Source organism: Schistocerca americana, chromosome 8 (assembly GCF_021461395.2).
Source record: "Schistocerca americana isolate TAMUIC-IGC-003095 chromosome 8, iqSchAmer2.1, whole genome shotgun sequence".
Taxonomy (NCBI): Eukaryota; Metazoa; Arthropoda; class Insecta; order Orthoptera; family Acrididae; genus Schistocerca; species Schistocerca americana.
Genome location: NC_060126.1, coordinates 123263100 through 123281568, shown reverse-complemented (window position 1 = coordinate 123281568; position 18469 = coordinate 123263100). Strand labels below are relative to the sequence as shown.

At 38.1% G+C, this 18469-nt stretch overlaps 1 protein-coding gene across 1 annotated transcript in view; it reads right to left on the bottom strand.

The window, feature by feature from the left end:
- The window catches only part of LOC124545615 (protein HIRA-like), a 322322-nt gene that overhangs the window by 78147 nt on the left and 225706 nt on the right, over positions 1–18469 (bottom strand). Inside the window, 2 exon segments of the mRNA XM_047124563.1 lie at positions 3809–4028; positions 16082–16301. Of these exon segments, the coding sequence (XP_046980519.1) occupies positions 3809–4028; positions 16082–16301 (440 nt within the window).

Here is an 18469-nt window from a genome sequence, read left to right as displayed (position 1 = left end):
GTCCATGAACATAGCCTGGGACCACTATTTCAATGACCATGTACTGTGTTCTTGATATCAGGGTTTACAAGCTCTCCTGTGATCAGGGGTCAGTGGACTGCACCTTGCAGGTCTAGGGGAAAATAAACCATGCCTGTTCAATCATCTATAAACTGTGTGTCTGAAGACAACTGTTCCAGTGGCTGCAGTAAGGTGCCGAGCAAGGCTACCTGCAGTACTTCGCGGCTATCTGTGGGCACTGATGGTGAGATATCAGTCTTCTTGTGGTGATGTACACTGTGGACATCACGTACTGTAGAACCTGGACACATTTCCTGTCTACTGGAATCATTGCCATAATTGTGAGATCACACACCTGCTGTGTTTGACCAGACTCCAGTTGCCCTAGTATTCTACCCCTCATAATGTCATCAATATGTGCTCTTTGAGCCATTTTCAACACACAGTCATCATTAGCATGTCTGAAAACGTCTGCACACCTACTTGCTGCACCGTACTTTGACATGCACCAACACACCTCTGCGTATGTGAACTCCTGCCAGCACCACCGGGTGATGACCACAGGTCAAATGCACTACACGGTCATACCCTGACGTGATTTAAACCTGCAAATCGCTCACCAGAGCGTTGTTTTTCTCTCTCTCTCTCTCTCTCTCTCTCTCTCTCTCTCTCTCTCTCTCTCTCTCTCTCTCTCTCTGTGTGTGTGTGTGTGTGTGTGTGTGTGTGTGTGTGTGTGTGTGTGTGTAAAAAAATTCCTGAAGACCCCTGAACTTCTTACACTTACTAAGTCAGTTATTTGTCAATGACGATTTCTGAGTTGTGATAATAGTCTGAAGAAGCTTCAAGCCCAAGGAATACAGTGTAGGAGACAAGATGTGTCAACCAATCCTTAATAGTCTGTCGAAACTGGATGTATCACCCAACACTTTATAGTTTCTCAATATTGGTAAATGACACATGGCTCTACTCTGGTTTTTATCACAGAAAGCGGCACATTCCTCTGATTTGTGACTTTTTAATGTTTAGCCGAGTCATGATAACTATGAGCAATTCACAAGTAAATTTACTCTCAGACAATGAAAAGACAGCATCAATGTTTTGCCATCACAAAGATAGGATGGAGTTCTTCACATGGAACCCTGCCTCAGAATCTCCACAACAACTCACTGTATTTACTCGAATCTAAGCCGCACTCAAATCTGAGCCGCACCTGAAAAATGAGACTCGAAATGAAGGAAAAAACAAAACAAAATTTTGCGAATCTAAGCCACACCTGAAATTTGAGACTCGAAATTCAAGGGGAGAGAGAAGTTTTAGGCTGCAGCTCTAATTCGAAACAAAGTTGATCCATTGTAATATGAGACACAATTTAGATCGAATGAATGACGGTACAGCTACAGTAGTTTAGTTTGAGTCGTAAGCTTAGCAGTTAAGTTTTACCAGGTAGCCATTGTTATGCATCAGGTGCTCCATCCGTATTTATACGGGTACTCTTCCTTTTTCACGTACTTCGTCTGGTTTAAATTGATTGCTTATTTTTCTTTGATCTCATCAGTGCCATTCTCTTTGTTATAGGTGTTTACGTCACTCTAAGCTGAAAATGCATTATTGTACTGTGTCATGCACTGTTTGTCTCATTCTGATAATGTGGCTTGGCTTGCTTTTGTGCACGCTACCGCCACTTACAATTTAAAAAAAGAAGAGAGAGGAATTGTCTCATTAGCGAAACAATGGCAAGAGACTGCTATTTGTTGTTACTTACACTGCTGCTTTCTTTGATAATGATCAACAAGAACCAAATAATAGACAGCATATGATAGAAGGTGTTCTGAACGAGAGTTTAGCAAAAATTTTTCTCTGTTTGAAAATCTTAGCAGACACCTCTTTAGTACATTACACTCTGCACTGAGATTAGAGTCATCTTAGATTTAAAAATCTAGTCAATTGCTGTGCTTCATTTCTGACTGTATCACTATTAGGCATAAGAATAATACGAATATAAACATGACATGATATATATATTCTTCCGCATTTGCTGTTGTCTCACTCTAGTTTCGTAGTTTATTAAGCAGACAGGATTTAAATGAGTTAGCAGCAAACATGAAAGAATACATGGCAAAATGTTTATGTTCATATTATTCTCATGGTGAAGAGAATACTGCATGCGATTCACAATTCATAAAAGTTCCTATAAGGAACCATCTCTTCTCACAGGTAGGATAAAATTCAAACCGTAGAGTTGGCCATATTTTGTCAAACATCCCAAACAGTCTTGACAGTCGGATTTTCGTAGTACATTGAAATGCTGCTACATTCAAAGATGGACAATACGGAATTTGTATTTACTTCGTTGGATAACATATGAAAATGCATTGGTCGAAGGTGCTCGTCTTCCACCTTTTTTTTTTTGCAGTGTGTTTGGCGCCAGTATTTATCTTTGTGTCTCCAAAGCATGCCTGTGTAGTGCTACATATATCCGATGGCAGTAGTTAGTTGTGGTGACAACTACCAACATTTTTCAGAACTTCGGCGTACTTTGCACTCGATTCTAAGCCGCAGGTGGTTTTTTGGATTACAAAAACCGGAAAAGAAGTGCAGCTTAGATTCGAGTAAATACGGTACATCTCTGCCCTGAAGAAGTTTTCACACTCTATATTAGCACAAAAGACTCACTTTTTCCCTCACTAGGACACATCTACACAGGAATTATGTGATCTTATTTGTGTTTTCAAAGCAGATAGTAGATGAATTGGAGACATAAATCTGGTTAATGTCAGCTCACGTGGCACCAAAACACTATAGTATTTCAAGTACAAACTCTCTTTTACTTTAGTTAGGAGTACAATAAGTGCTTCAACAAATCTGACTTTTGTTATTTAGGGGTTTTATCACTCTCCTAACAACTCTAACTTCATTATTTTTTGTTGAGTTAATGGAGAGACATAATTCATTAATAATGGCACCTTGAACACAAAGTAAGGGAAGCAGAACAGTTGACAGCAACTGTAGCAAGTTTTGACACAACTGTGCATCTTCTATGAGACCTTGGAGCTCATTCTTAGGGTTCTGTACGGTAATTGGTAGAAACAGAATTCTAAGAGGAGCATTTTGTTGTCCAGCTGTCTGTTAAAACCCCCCTCCTCTCAGGAACAATTAGATGTATCATGTTGAAATTTTATGTCAAATACTAAGGTCTATGGATCCTCCTCTCCTTGACACAGCTAAAAAGAACCAAGAACAAGCAAGCACTCACAAAGAGACTGTGCAAAATGTAACCTCCAACATGTGCAATCCAGTTGTGCAGATTAACTGAGAGTACAGTGAGTGAAAAATAAACCAACACTGAGTCTTTAACCAAATGAATGTCAGACAGTCTATACTACTCCCATCAAAATAATGAGCCCTGACATTGCTTGGATTCTGAGGAACAGTACATTGTGTGTTTTAAATAGTTTTGGTATGCACTAAATGACTAATATTTACCCATGCACATTACAATACAATGAGTTACAACTAGTACTTGTTACTGAATATCAAATGTTTTTTGGAATACTGAACTCCCCTTAAATAACCCCCATTTCCTCCTGTAAAGCTCTTATTTAAGACACAAGTGGAATAAACATACCTAATTAGATATACGACTATCTTATATGTTTAACTAAACCATTTTTTGGGTAAAGACTTATTTCATGTTCTTCATTTAGTTATAATTTCAATTAACAAATAATATACTCAGAAAATAGTCGTAAGATTGTACTCAGCCAATCCTCTGGATCTGTAATGAAATATTAATGTGATGCTACGGGACCTGTTATCAAATCAAGCAAATGGAGCATAGCATCTTGGCACACAATAGCAATAACTTGGTTATTGGCAGCTACTCCAGCTGCCGGAAAACCCAACACAGCCTCCCAGTCTGGTGGCTGTTCAGTGTCTGCTACACTGCACACACAGACCCGTGTCAGTGGACCATGTGGAGTGTTGAGAGCACCATTCGATACTTCTAATCGTTTACGCCCTCCCAACATCTAGAAACATAATTGTTAGGTACAGTACAAATAATTAAATGGAATTAAATCTTTATCTCAGACATATGAAAATGCGAATTTATGAACGCTTGTCAATGAAAGAGACATTAAATTAGCAAATTGGGTGTAGAATGAAATTTTGTTTACAATTTCAAGAGTGATGCAGTAAATTCCTTACCAAAAAGATTGAATTACAGGGGAAACTGCTTGAAACAATAAATATGCAGCATTTAAGGATAAAACAGGACCCTCAATTTTTACACAGAAGTAACTTCATTCTAATTACAAACAATGATTAAATGAGTAAACTCACTATGCTGACTCACATGAAAAATACAAGTATTGTGTACTTAGGCTTTACCACATTAAGCAGCACATATTTCCTGTATTTATCGGCTGAACAGACCATAGCATCCAATTAAAAATGGTTCCAATAATGGATTTGTAGGATGTTGACTAGTGATTTTGGCAAACTGCTCACAGATCCCAATGATTCCCTCACTGCCTTAAAGGGTTCATGACTTTTTCCATGTCTCACATGTAAGTGCTATAGAGACAGAACGTTTAGCAATAGGTGAATATGTTAGACCATATTTGATAAATAGTCGCATGTTATGTTGTATTGTTAGAGGAGACAGACAATCTAAGGTAGTCATTCCCTTGACACAGTCCCTTAGTTCTTTAAATATTTCCATGAGTGCCTATTGGGAGATCACCTGTTAATACATTATTAGCAATGGTCCCCATATTATATGTTTACCCCACACAGCCACTCCCTCGCTCCTTTCAAATAAACATCTTTATGCCTCAGTTCTATGCGAAGTATTGGTGTGAAAGTACTGAGTCTTTTCTTAATTTGATGATACACCATTTGCCTTTAATCATCTGTTAATGTTATCAGATATTCCATAGGTTGCCTTTTCCCTCAAGGCAATGGCACAATAAAAATTCCTATACTTGCATCATCAGCAAAATTTTATATGTGTTTAAGAAACAACAAAGGTCCAAAAATAGAAGTCAGTGTGACACCATACCTAATAGCTTCAAATTCTAAGTGGTTATTATTATGTGATGAATGTGGATGTAATACACACAGCTTACTTTTCCTACAGATACCACATAAGTGCGCTCTTGAGAGAAATTTTGGAATGAACCACAAATATGTTGCACTCAAGGTCAGTACACAAAGACTTGGGCATCCGTGTTCGTTAAGAAGTCACCATGTAGGGGCTAAAGCTGATGAAACACTGTAATTTTGTTAATGGAGTAAGCAGTTCCTTCTGGACACTCAGTGCCACTTTTGGGGGCATATTTTTGAACCAGGAACTGCATTTTTATGTCAACAAATAAATTATGTACATTATATACTGGGCCAACAGTGTTATTTATTTAGAGGAAAATCACCTCTTCCCAAACACTACAGGTATAATGTAAAAACTATAGGTATAATGTAAAAACTTTCCCACAAAATCTGATGCGATAAAAATAGATCAATGCTAGTATAGCACTCTTGACGAATAACAATTGCATCATTGGTGTATATTACTAATGTTGTCTTTCTGTAGAGAAATTTGTACATTCAAACATTACATTGGGGCTACTTGAAGGTGAATAATGTCCAAGATATTGCTAAAAAACATTTTGTGTGTAAAACAGATATTCTTAGGACACTTTAACATTTAGTTCCTCCTAAGCTAACATTATTAGGTCACTTCTATACGGGAGCTGTATTGAGTAAAATTTTACTTCATCACTATTTTTATAGAATAAAGTGTATGCTATAACTTTACAAATAAAGTTATGGAAGCAAGGTAAATAAAGTAAATTTTCAGAAATGTCACTTTCTTGAGATCATCTCCTTCACTATGTGCTGCAATTCAATTACATATTCAACCTCCTCTAATCACAGTAATTCAAAAGGATCCCTATGCATTTGGTTCTTACATGGAATGACTCCACAGCTAGAATTGAGTTACACATAACTCAGTCAGTGACAACGGCATATTTGTGCATTTGTAGACATATGGTAGCTTCAGTCAAAAATATATGATTTCGTAGCCTCTTGACAAATTTCACACTGCTTTGTGATCCCCTCTAGTGTGAGAAGGCAAAACCTGGCTGCAGATTTCTAGAGCTGCATTTTTAGGACTCCCCTGATAGATCAGGGTTGCACTACACAAAGGAAGCCGCACAGTACTTGAGGAGTGCACATGAGGTCTTTTTAGACTAGATGACAGTTTGAGGTGCTCTATTGAATACTCACCAGTCGATATGCAGCAAGAGACGTCATACCGAGTTCAGACTAAAGACACATTGACTGTCAAAATATTATCAGTGAACTGTCAAAGTCTTTGTAATAAAGTTTCTGAATTTACTGCCCCCCTGGAAAGTCTTGTGCTAAAATTATTTTTGGGACCGAGAGCTGGCTGAAACCCGAAGTGGAAAGTTCTGAGATATTTTGCGCGTCATTGAGCGTACATCAGAAAGACAGATTACAGGCCATGGGAGGGAGATTGTTTTTACTGGCCACCCGATACTGCTGTGACAGTTTTAGAATCATTCAAAGAAAGTCTATGGTCAGTAGTGCGTAAATACCCAGATCATGTAGTACTATTTGAAGGCAACTTTAACTAACCGAGTATATACTGGGATGTATATACTGGGATGTCTAAGGATTCATTGCTAGGGGGGAGGTAGATAGTCATGTGAAATATTTTTGAACACATTTTCTGAAAACTGTCTTGAGCAGTCTATACACAATGGAAATATTTTAGACCTTGTAACTACAAGTAGGCCGGACCTTATTGACAATGTCAGTACAGAAAGGGGGATAGGTAATCATGATGTCATTATAGCAACATGGTTACGGAAATTAATAAATCAGTCTAGAAGGCTAAGGGAGAGTTTCTACTAAATAGCAGAAGGAGATATGCATTTGTTAGCATCTCACTTAGACAGTGAACTGGTATCACTTAGTTCCAGTAAGATAGACACTGAGGAATTATAAACAAAGTTTAAGCAGATTGTAAATTGTGGTCTGGAGATTTATTTGCCTAGGAAGTGGATAAAGTATGGGAAAGACTCACTATGGTTTAATAATGAAATTCGGAAGATGCTGAGGAAGCGGAGGCTGTTGCTCTCTTGTTCAAAAGGAAACGCACAAATGACAACAAGCAAAGGTTAGTAGACATTTGTGCATCTATGAAAAGATCTATGCGCAGAGCTTACAACTGCCACTATCATAACTTAGCAAAAGATTTGTCACAGAACCTGTGAAAATCCTGGTGCTGTGTAAAATCTTTAATTGGCTCTCAGGCTCCTGGATAAAGGTGTCCGACATGGCAGAACCCACACGGACCATGAAAACTCTGTCTCTTAAAAATTTCTTAGGGAAACGGAGCAGGTGGCCATGAAAGGCCCACAGGCAGAGGGTACAGAGGATACCCGTCCTACAGCAAGTGTCATAGGCTTTCTCCAAATTGAAAAACATGGCCACAGTCTGGGATTTCCACAGAAAACCATTCCATGTCATGTGTGGACAAAGTGGTCAACTGCAGAACGGTTTGCTCAAAGTCCACACTGTGCAGTGGTTAGTAAATTACGAGACTTGACCCACCATACCAGCCAGCCATGAATTGTACATTCCATCATCTTGCGAACACAGCTGGTGAGAGAGATGGGGCGGTAGCTAGAAGGATGGTGTTTGCCCTTACTGGGCTTAGTTATTGGTATCACAGTGGCTCCATACCCTTGTTGAACGTCTGGTGTAGCAGTTGAAGACAGCAAAATGAAAGCTGAAGTTTTAAATTTCACATTCAAGAAATCACTCACACAGGAGAACTGTACTAACATCATTTGACCATTGGACAGACTCCAGTATGGACAAAATAGTAACAAGCAACGAGGGCATAGAGAAACAACTGAAAGCAAATAAATCACCAGGTGCAGATGACATCCCAATTTGGTTTTACAAAGAGTACTCTAATGACACTAGCCCCTTGCCTAGCTTGCTTTTATGGTGAATCTCTCACCCAGAGCAAAGTCACAAGCAATTGGAAAAAGGCACGGGTGACTCCAGAATATAAGAAGGAAAAAAGAATGGACCCACTAAATTACAGACCAATATCTCTTACTTCGATCTGCTGCAGAATTCTCAAACATATTCTCAGTTTGAGTATACTCAACTTTCTTGAGACTGAGATGCTTATGCCCACAAATCAGCATTGCTTGTGCAAAACTCAGCTTGCCCTTCTCTCACATGATATACTGCAAATTATGGATGAAGGGCAAAATGGAGATTTCACACTTCTTGACTTCCAGAAAGTATTTGACATTGTGTCCCATTGCAGATTGTTAATGGAAGTACGAGCATATGGAATAAGTAAACAGATATGTGAGTGGTTCAAAGACTTCTTAAGTAACAGTGTTCATCAGAGACACGGGTATTGCCATGAGAGCCCCAGGGAACTGTGATAGAACCTCTGTGGTTCGTTATATACATAAATGATTTGGCAGAGGGGCTGGGCAGCAATCTGCAGTTGTTTGCTGATTATGCTGTGGTGTACAGTAAGGTGTCGAAGTTGAGTGATTGTAGGAAGATAAAAGATGAAAGACAGAATTTCTAGTTGGTGTGACAAATGGCAGCTAGCTCTAAATGAGGAAAAATGTATGTTAATGTGGAGGAATAGGAAGGACAAACCTATAATGTTTGGATACAGTATTAGGATCGGATACAGTATTAGGAATGTCCTGCTCAACACAGTCAAATCATTTAAATAACTGAGTGTAATGCTGCAAAGCACTATGAAATGGAATGAGCCTGTGAGAAATGTGGTGGGGAAGGCAAATGGTTGACTTTGGTTTATTGCGAGAATCTTACGAAGGAGACCACATACAGGATGCTAGTACGACCTATTCTTGAGCAATGTCCAAGGTTTGGGATCCATATCAGATCGAACTGAAGGAAGACATCAAAGCAATTCAGAGGTGTGCTGCTAGATTTGTTACCAGTAGGTCCAAACAACACGCAAGTTTTACAGAAATGTTTGGGGCCCCAAAGGGGAATCACTGGAGGGAAGATAACTTTTTTTTTTGAGAAACACTATTGATAAAATTTAGAGAACCAGCATCTGAAGCTGACTGTCAAACACTCCTGCTAGCATACGTTGCGAGTAAGGACCACGAAGAAAAGATACAAGATGTCAGGGCTCACAAAGAGGCATATAGACAGCAGTTTTTCCCTCACTCTGTTTGCAAGTGGAACAGGAAAAAGAATGATTAGTAGTGGTATGGGGTATCCTCTGCCATGCACCGATGATAGCTTGTGGAGCAGTTACATAGACACAGGCATAGAACCTCATCCAAGGTACCATCTTCCTTCTTTACAACTGAAATACGGCTGGACAAAAATGTGTCCCGTTACTATATCTCATTCTTAATTTAGTGGTTGATGCTGAGGAATACTCTGCCTCCCTCCCTGTAACTTCCATCTGAAATCTCTAGTTGAGTCCCATTTTTAGGAGCATACACAGAAGTATATTTCATCGCAGGCTGGCTTAGTAATGCAGGACTTTGCCCAGTTTACATGGGACACAGCAAGTACTCAAGATGTCACTCACTACTGACAATTTTACCCCGATGGCCAAGTACCTAATTTGTGCACCACACATCTTGTGGTTGGGCTTCTTATACAAGTTTTTGCAATTCTTTTGATCCAATGGTTCTGTCAACATGATGCCGTTTTCTGCATGAAAACATTTTCTTCTCTTTCTGTACAAAACAAACATTACAAAAAGAATTTAACTTTAGTATTGTCAGCTATTTACACCAGAGACTGTGACTCCGTTTGAAGTCAGCATCATGTTGAGCAAACAAGTAGCTTGTTGACTACTCTTTCCATGAACAGACTGACTGTTTTCTGTTTTCCTTGGGTATTCCAAACTAGCTAAATTAGTTGCCTCAGTAGTATTGTTAGTTAGTTTCATGAACACATTAAAAAAAAGAAAATGGCAGAATACGATTTATAAAACCAAAAGTTGATAACTTTGACTCAGGTGATACTGTTCATTTTGTTCCTGCTAGAAAATGATTCAGACAGCACATTGGAAGGTATGTAGATAAACTTCTGACTGATTCTCTCATGCATACGTCGTTCTCTTCAATCTGAAGCAATGCTACTCAGGGCCTCTCTCCTAAGAGTCATCAAGCACATTTTCTCTGGTGTTTTCGCAGATATTTGCAATTTTGTTTTTGAATTGTGTATCTGGAGCCAGCACAGCCAAATGCTGTTCATCACATCTTTCATGTGACACCCAGTTTTGATGGGAAGCATCAGTCTGTTTTCTCTTACAAATAAAATTATTTTTTAGGTGGTATTTTATGTGCCTACTGAACAGACAGGCCAAAATTAGCCTAATGCAATATTTGTTTTACAGATGTGTATTAACGCAGACAACAAAACATGAGGAATAATGGGTACTCCTGCAGTGACAGCACCTCCATGGTCTGCGCTGACCGCTATTGCCGTGCAGAAACACACTGCTCATCAGTCACTGCTGGAGTACCGGTTATTCCTTATGTTTCACTGTTCCCCTTAACACATATCAATGATACAAATATCACTCTAGACTAATCTGGTAATACTCTACTGAATGGGCATGTAAAATTCCAATTTAAAAGTCATTTTGTTTGAAACGGGAAATAAATCGATGCATTTCGTCAAAGCTGGGAATCGTGTGAAAGATGTGATGAGCAGTATTTGTTTGGGCTGACAGAAGATACACATTGCAAATATCTGCTGATGAACCAGAGTAAATGTTCCTAAAGAGTCTTTAAGAGAGACACCTGGTACACTGGAAGTGTGTGTGAATATTTGTCCACCCTTAGTTCCTATAATCAATCACATTTTTCTCAGTCTTCCAGCTTTATCACTTACTCAATAAAACAGTGCTATTCAGTTATTATTACTTCAATACATTTCGTTTTCCTTGTTTATATTTTTCTTTTGCATCACCAATAAAGTGGTGACAAGTAAGCAAAGCATGCCTTTTTTTGTCAATAAAAAACATTTTATCACACGAAATTGAAAATTTTGCAGAAATGTAAAAGGTCAGATTAGAACTTTAACACTGCATTAATGCAAAGGTTCTTAGCAATGGAAGTCAAGGCTAAAATCTGTAAGTGTGAAGCAGCAAAACTACCGCATCCTTTCCAAACAAGTCATTCCAGCAATAACCATTCACTTAGGGAAACTGTGATAAATGCAAATCTCTATGCCCAGAATACGAATATGAACTCTGTTTGCCCCCTTGCTGTGTGTAAAACTGGAAAAAAACTGAGGCAACTAATGGAAAACACGGACTGGGTGTACATGCGGACAAGGAAAAAAATATTCCTGGATTTCTCCCGGATTTCCCGGGTGAAAACATACTTTTTCCCTGTTAACTCTCAGAACTGTATAACTTATCAGTCCTTTGAATGGTTATGGTTTTATAAGTGGGTGTAGAATTTCCCGGCGCTTTAGAAAATGAAACACAGGGAATAAACACGTATTGGAAAGATCTTTGATGAGCAGCAACATGTATTACGAAAATATAAATTCAAATTCCACCAAACACCGCATGTTACATTCTGAAGCATTGAAATCGAGATTGCAATGATCTTTTGTAAGCCAGGCATAGCTCATGTCACGTGACCTCGCCAGCCGATGACAGCGGGTATTCAGAGCTGAGGACATGTGATGTAGTCAGCCAATAGCAGCATCACTGTTAAGAAGCGGGAACACACAAACAGAAAAAGCTAATGGTTTAAATTAATATACATAGTGTTGCTACACGAAAAGCAAAGCTTTCACATTTAATATTGGTCTATAAGATTAATATGCTGCAAGAGAGGTTAAGCTTTCACATATAATGTTGGTCTTTTCTGCGTGTATTACAATGTAAGATATATCACACAAATGTGTCAGTAAAATTTTTAATAACGATATAAATGTTTGATCTTCTGGGCTCAAAATTCATCTAAATAGCTCATAATCAAAGAGTTGATTTCTAAATGAGAGTCAAACACACTTTGATTTAAGAAATTCATCGTACATTCTCGCACATAGTTCAACTTGGCGTAAAAGGAAATTTACTTTGATAGCAAAGCTTTTCAAACCACCAATCGGAATATTTTCCCACAACCTACTAGAAATAGGTTCGTTTCTGCGGGAGCCCATATGTTCATGTGTGTAAAACTTTAGAAGACCTTACATTATGTCATAAAAGAAATAAGACATCAGAGGATACTCCAAGAGCATCGGAATTTTGTGACCCATACTAAAATATGCACATTTAAAGTGCACATTCATATATCCGAATTCCCAGTGTAGTAGGCCACGACCTGATATTAAGCTTTTCAATGAAGTTTTCGGGATGCAAAATTACTCGGAGTACCAGTACTATGTTATCTCATGTTTGGTTCTTTATTATGGCATAATGCCATACGTGCTAGAAGTTGAAAACGTGCACTTGAAATGCAGCGAACAGTGTGTGGAATTAAGCACTTCGTTTCAAATATATTGTCTGCCTCAGCGGAGAAGATTAATAAAAGAAAATTTCTTTAGCAAACTGACAAAATTAACTTCATTGTTCTGGAAGGCAATTAATGCTTGACTGTCAGAAAGGTGGAAATAAAATAAAATCTGCAACTAACAACACATTTTAGCCATCCGTAATTATGTGAATGTATTTTAATTCACTTGATAGCCCCTGGCCACAGAAATCTATTTTGTTTTCATTTCACATGAGAGCAGTAAATGAAGGGGAAACAGCAAAATCACTAAATGTAAATACGGGTCACGTGGAGACTACCCACTTGCCCACTATAGTGGGCAAGTGGGTAGTGCGCATCACCCCTGGATCTATGATATTTCCGAACCGGGGCAATACCCCGCCACTCCCTCAAGCGTTTCAGACAGGACGTCAATTAGAAAAAAATTGAATTTTCAAAAATATATACATTTTGTTGTGCAAATCTTTCTGAAGATTCTGATGCATAAAAAATATGTGTTTGAGGAAATGTAAGACATGTTATTTGGTCTTAAGTGTGCCAAAGCGCAGCACCACACCTCTTCATACAGCATTCCCCTATCACACCGTATTTCGCTCTGTGGAACTGAAACGTGTATTTTGTAATGGATGCCATCAAACCATATTCAGGACAGTGGAAATTAAAATGTCCTGTGGTGCCTCTCATGCTTACAGTTGGCCGGTTTGACATCCTGTCCCTCTATTTAGAAAAAAAACTCTTCAGAAAATTTGTATTCTTTATTCCCTATCAGCTAACAACTTGCTGCTTTGTGTGACATAAAATTAAATATAGGATACATAAAACCATTAAAGACATGAAACAAGCAAGACAATACACATCTCTTCAATCCTTAGCTCCAAGAACTTTTTCTCTCTAATCTTGCTACAGCTTTACATGGCGTGCTTTCGTTTCTGCGAAAGAATCTGTTGCCTCATCAAAGTTCTGCAAACGTTTTGCTACATGAAAAATTGAAATGTAGTTGTCTAATACTAATAGCTGTTAATAAAAATAGGGCACAAGAATGGTGGTGTTTCTCGATCTTATTATGTCTATTTTGTCACTCTCTGGTAGATAAAACAAAATAGGCCTTTCTCATACTGCCACAACTGTAACACACACCAAATAAACGAGACTATTTTGGAACAAACAGTCATTTTTAACGACAGAATATAATTCACAAGGAACCAATATCAAATGCCTATTAGGCCTACTACAAGCAAAAGGTTTACTTTAGGAAATAGTTTCACACTTCATTCATACGCTCCAGATTCCCAAGCATGAGATCGAAAAGTAGTAGTACAAAATTTTTATAGAAACTTAGAATCGTCATATTGTTCCATAGTTTGTGTGGTGTCCCCATTTCTCCTCCTTCCTCGTTCTAACAAAGAGTCTTGTTATCACTAATTCTGTAACTATTCCTGTCAATGTCAAAGCTTATTCGCCGGTTAACTTCACTAACTCTACCAGAATCACCAGTTTAGTTATCCCGCGATTATTCTCCAGTTAGGCATTGTTACATGTTCATACAACGCGTTTTCCGTGCTACTTCCAGAATAGTACTCAAAGCGGCTGCTAGTCATGGACTGTACAACTGACCCTTACTAGTATAGCGATCTGGCAAAAAATTTTCTGTCAAAATTTCATTTTCTTGGATACACCGAGAAGGTAATATGTAATCACCAACTGCAGTGGCCAAGCGGTTCTAGGCACTTCAGTCTGGAACCGTGTGACCGCTACAGTCGCAGGTTCGAATCCTGCCTCGGGTTTGGATGTGTATGTGATGTTCTTAGGTTAGCTAGATTTAAGTATTTCTAAGTTCTAGGGGACTGATGACCTCAGATGTTAAGTCCCATAGTGCTCAGAGTCATTTTAATACATAATCTATCTTACCTGTTATTCATTAATTTCCACTCCAGTAGTCTGAATCTATGGATTTCGCTAGTAATTATAACAATGCTCATCATTCGCAAACCCAATCAAACACACAATCATACAGCGGTTGGTATTCATCCATTCGGCCTTACTCCACTCATGAAAGTATGTTTCTGACAGAGACATCATGAACACTATGCACATATTCACAAATCAACTTACAATTCATTCAGAAATCAACTTAGAATGTGTTCGAAAATGTTCAAAAACCGACAGGGATGCGTTTCAAAGTCACATTAATAATTGATAGACTAACGTGCGCTAGATGCTATGCCCTTTGTCTAACAAAAAATGTTTTTTTTCCTCAAGATTATGAATTTGCCACCCTCCCAGATCTGGGCCTGCTGCGCATGCATGAATCTGGCAGCTTGGGCGCTCCACTAAAATTTTTCCCGGTAAGATCTAGCTGCTTGCTGCGACTGCTTACACAGCCAACAGCCACATTTCTGTAGCCAGAAGTGGGAGAAGCTACTACTCACCTGCGCATATGCATGATCCTGTTTGTAACTGCTAAAACGAATCTAATGTAAACAGTTGTGATGTCACACTCATCGGAGGCAATTTGTTGTTACGAAGCATTGCATAGTCTTCCTAAAGACTTTGACATATTTTCCTGTTGGCAGATGCTTGTATGAGCACTGTGTTTTGTTGTTGTATATGGTGCATTTCCTTTGCAGTTTTAAGTTTTATTTTCGTTTTATCCTTCGTTCATGTTTTATTGCTGCAGTATTATTCTGCAGTAGCGGGATACAGTAATACCCTTCGTTATAGTATCAGTTCTTACCAGTCAAAATTACGAAAATTTAACTGAGAACAAGAACAATGAAAAATTACCGGGTTTGTCCCGGATCTCCCGGTTGTCCCGGGTCGTATACACCCTGACAGATGGAGTTATTGTGCTCAGTTCAATTTTTTAAGACAATAATGTTTTACTGTAAATAGCCCCTTAATGTTGCTCTAATAATAACATGCTATAGGGCAGCATACTGTGTCACATTGTGGTGCCAAATGGAATCCCTTGTTGATATATCAACTCACTTAAAGTAATCACAATTTTCTCCAGGGCACATTTGATGTATACAATATCCCTGGCGATTTTTTTGCATTTAACCTGTATAAAGGTCCAAGTTTTCAACATTATCTACAACTGTCTTCAAGAGAAAAGCAACTACTTGGTATCAGTTGCTTTCCTAATGAAGATACTGATGAATATTGTCAAAAGTCTGAATTTTATAAAAATTTTACATGCACAGTTCACTGAAAACATTTTATAGAATTTGCTTCTGCCGTCAGTTTCTACATGCCCCAATACAAAGAAGAAAGACACATCCAGGTTTTGCATAGGAATTAGACAATATTTTTCCTGTTGCCTATAGTTTCTGAATTGTTAGATCACTTAAAGAATTAAAAGTTAACTAAATTTGTACATAGATGAAGTCTCATTTGATCTTGGTGTTTCAGGATGGAATTTTACTAATAATGATGAGAATTCTTTAATCAATATCTTCATTTACAACTTAGAACTACTTTTAAATCAGTGAACAACTCACTGGTACAGATGCCGACTTTGATAGCCGAAGAACAGGCAGAGAAAGAGCCGGATGCTCAGAGGCTGCAGGGGCAGGAGGTGGCACTGGTTGTGGTGCTGGTTTGCTATCAGCTGGTGGTAACAGACGCATCCGCTTCCCCTTCCCTCCCAATGGCTCCCTATCCAGCCGTCTCTTTGCTGCAACTGGTGCACTGCGTTCTACTTTCTGCAGCTGCAGTTTCCTGTAAAATAGAAACACAATATATCTGTTATGCAAGTTATCTATGACACTGAAATCAACCTCACATACTGCTGATTTAATTAGTTTGTGATCTAACACATTGTATGTCTTTATATCAGGGGTTTACTGGGAAACAGCCATAAGTGAAATGCAAAAACTGAATTATGTAGGATTAAAAGTCCAAATTCTTTGTTACTAACTACAGGGAATATGCATTCCTTGCTTTAGTTCAAGCCCTCACTAAGCCTTACAAAGTGAATGTGAAAGACTCTGTCTGTTTTGTACAAAATATTGTCAGAGGAAAAAGATCAAGTAATTTGTGTCTGTAAACAGTTACTTCATCAATGTTGTACTTTATACTATTATGTAACATTTCAGAGTCCATGAACAACATGATAATTTTTATGCTCTGGTGTCATTTTGTATTTAATAATTACTATGATCCAGAGACAAGAGTAGTACTGCGTTATATTAAACAACAGTCGTGCTCTACTTTGTAACAAGCAAATAACAGAATTAAAATTTATAGTTATAAAGAATTCATTAAAATGTGGCTAAACAAATGTAGACAGCAATAAAAATGCCCTACTGTCAAATAAAGCAAGATCAGATTTCTCAGACACAATTAAACTTTTACGGTCATTCACCACAAACCCATCATTTTGGACTGAGTGCCTTTTCTCATTATGTGCATAATTTTGTATTTTGTAGTGAGACAAGCCATCAGTGCATTTCTCACAAATTTTCCTACCAATGATTGACGACCAAGACATGTTCTAGAGCAAAATTTAATAAAAGATGTTAATGGATCTATTTACTTATCACATTACATGTTTTTGTTGTGAAATGCAATCATATACTTGTGTGTTTAGAATAGATTGTTTCACACAAACACGTCATACATTAGGGTGAGACATACATGACAATTGTCAATGGTTGCATGTTAAATGTCAGAATTACATTATAATGAACTAACACACAATTTTGGGTAAAACTGAGTCATCATCATATTTTCCTAAGGATAATAACTTATACACAGAGAGGAAAACTTGAACTGATCTAATGCAAGGAGAGTGATGTACATGGTTTGAGTCAATACAACAGATTATTATATTAAGCACACAACTAATTACTTTTTTTTTAAACAATGATGGTGTTATCTACATGCAAATAATAGCAACCATTTTGAATGTCCGATGTCCGAACCAAGAAGACAAGATCAACTTTATATCATGAAATCTAACATCTCATTTTGGTGAGTGTAGCTGTCGGGCCTGTGAAGAGGCCGAAATAAGCAGTTACAGTGAATTAAATAAATAAAAATGAAGACATTAAATTAACTGAAAGAAGAATAAATTAGCTTTTAATGAGAATTTTGCACACTAGATCTGTCAGAGAGTACAACAGTATGTGAAGAAAATGTTAAGCTGAAATACTGTGAGCAACACACAAATTTGAAGCCACATCAAATATTTGAAGGCTGACAAATCAATAAATTAGAAAAGAAAGCCAAAAGAAGGGATTGATGTTGCTGGTTGCTCAAGGAGACCATACAAAGCTAACCAATTTATCAACAGCAGAAAGGAGCAGCTTTAATTGTGCCTACAAATGTGAACTGACATTTTCTGGTGCAGAAGGGTGATACATGGAACAACATCAGCATTCAGAAATGACTCATACTATCCTTGTGCCAGGAGAAGTTGCAGCAGCTTGTGGGAATATCACCTTGTGCCAACACCACAGCTTTAGCTGCCAACATTGGGCCACTCATCTTACTAACAATGAGATGGCCAATGTTTGCTACTAGAACTTGGACTACTTGTGTTGCATGTGCACACCTTGGACTTACCTTTTCCCATGCCCTTGCCCCTCTGATATTGGACATCTCACAGCATGACTACAATATGACTAGACAACCTGGGTGACCATAGGCTCATTTAGTTACAGTTTTCCATTTTAAGAAACAGGACTTAGGGTACATTTACTGTATTTACTCGAATCTAAGCCACACTTTTTTTCCAGTTTTTGTAATCCAAAAAACCGCCTGCAGCTTAGAATCGAGTGCAAAGTAAGCGGAAGTTGTAAAAATTTTGGTAGGTTTCACCACAACTAACTTCTGTCGTCGAATATATGTAGTGCTACACAGGCATGCTTTGCAGGCACAAATAT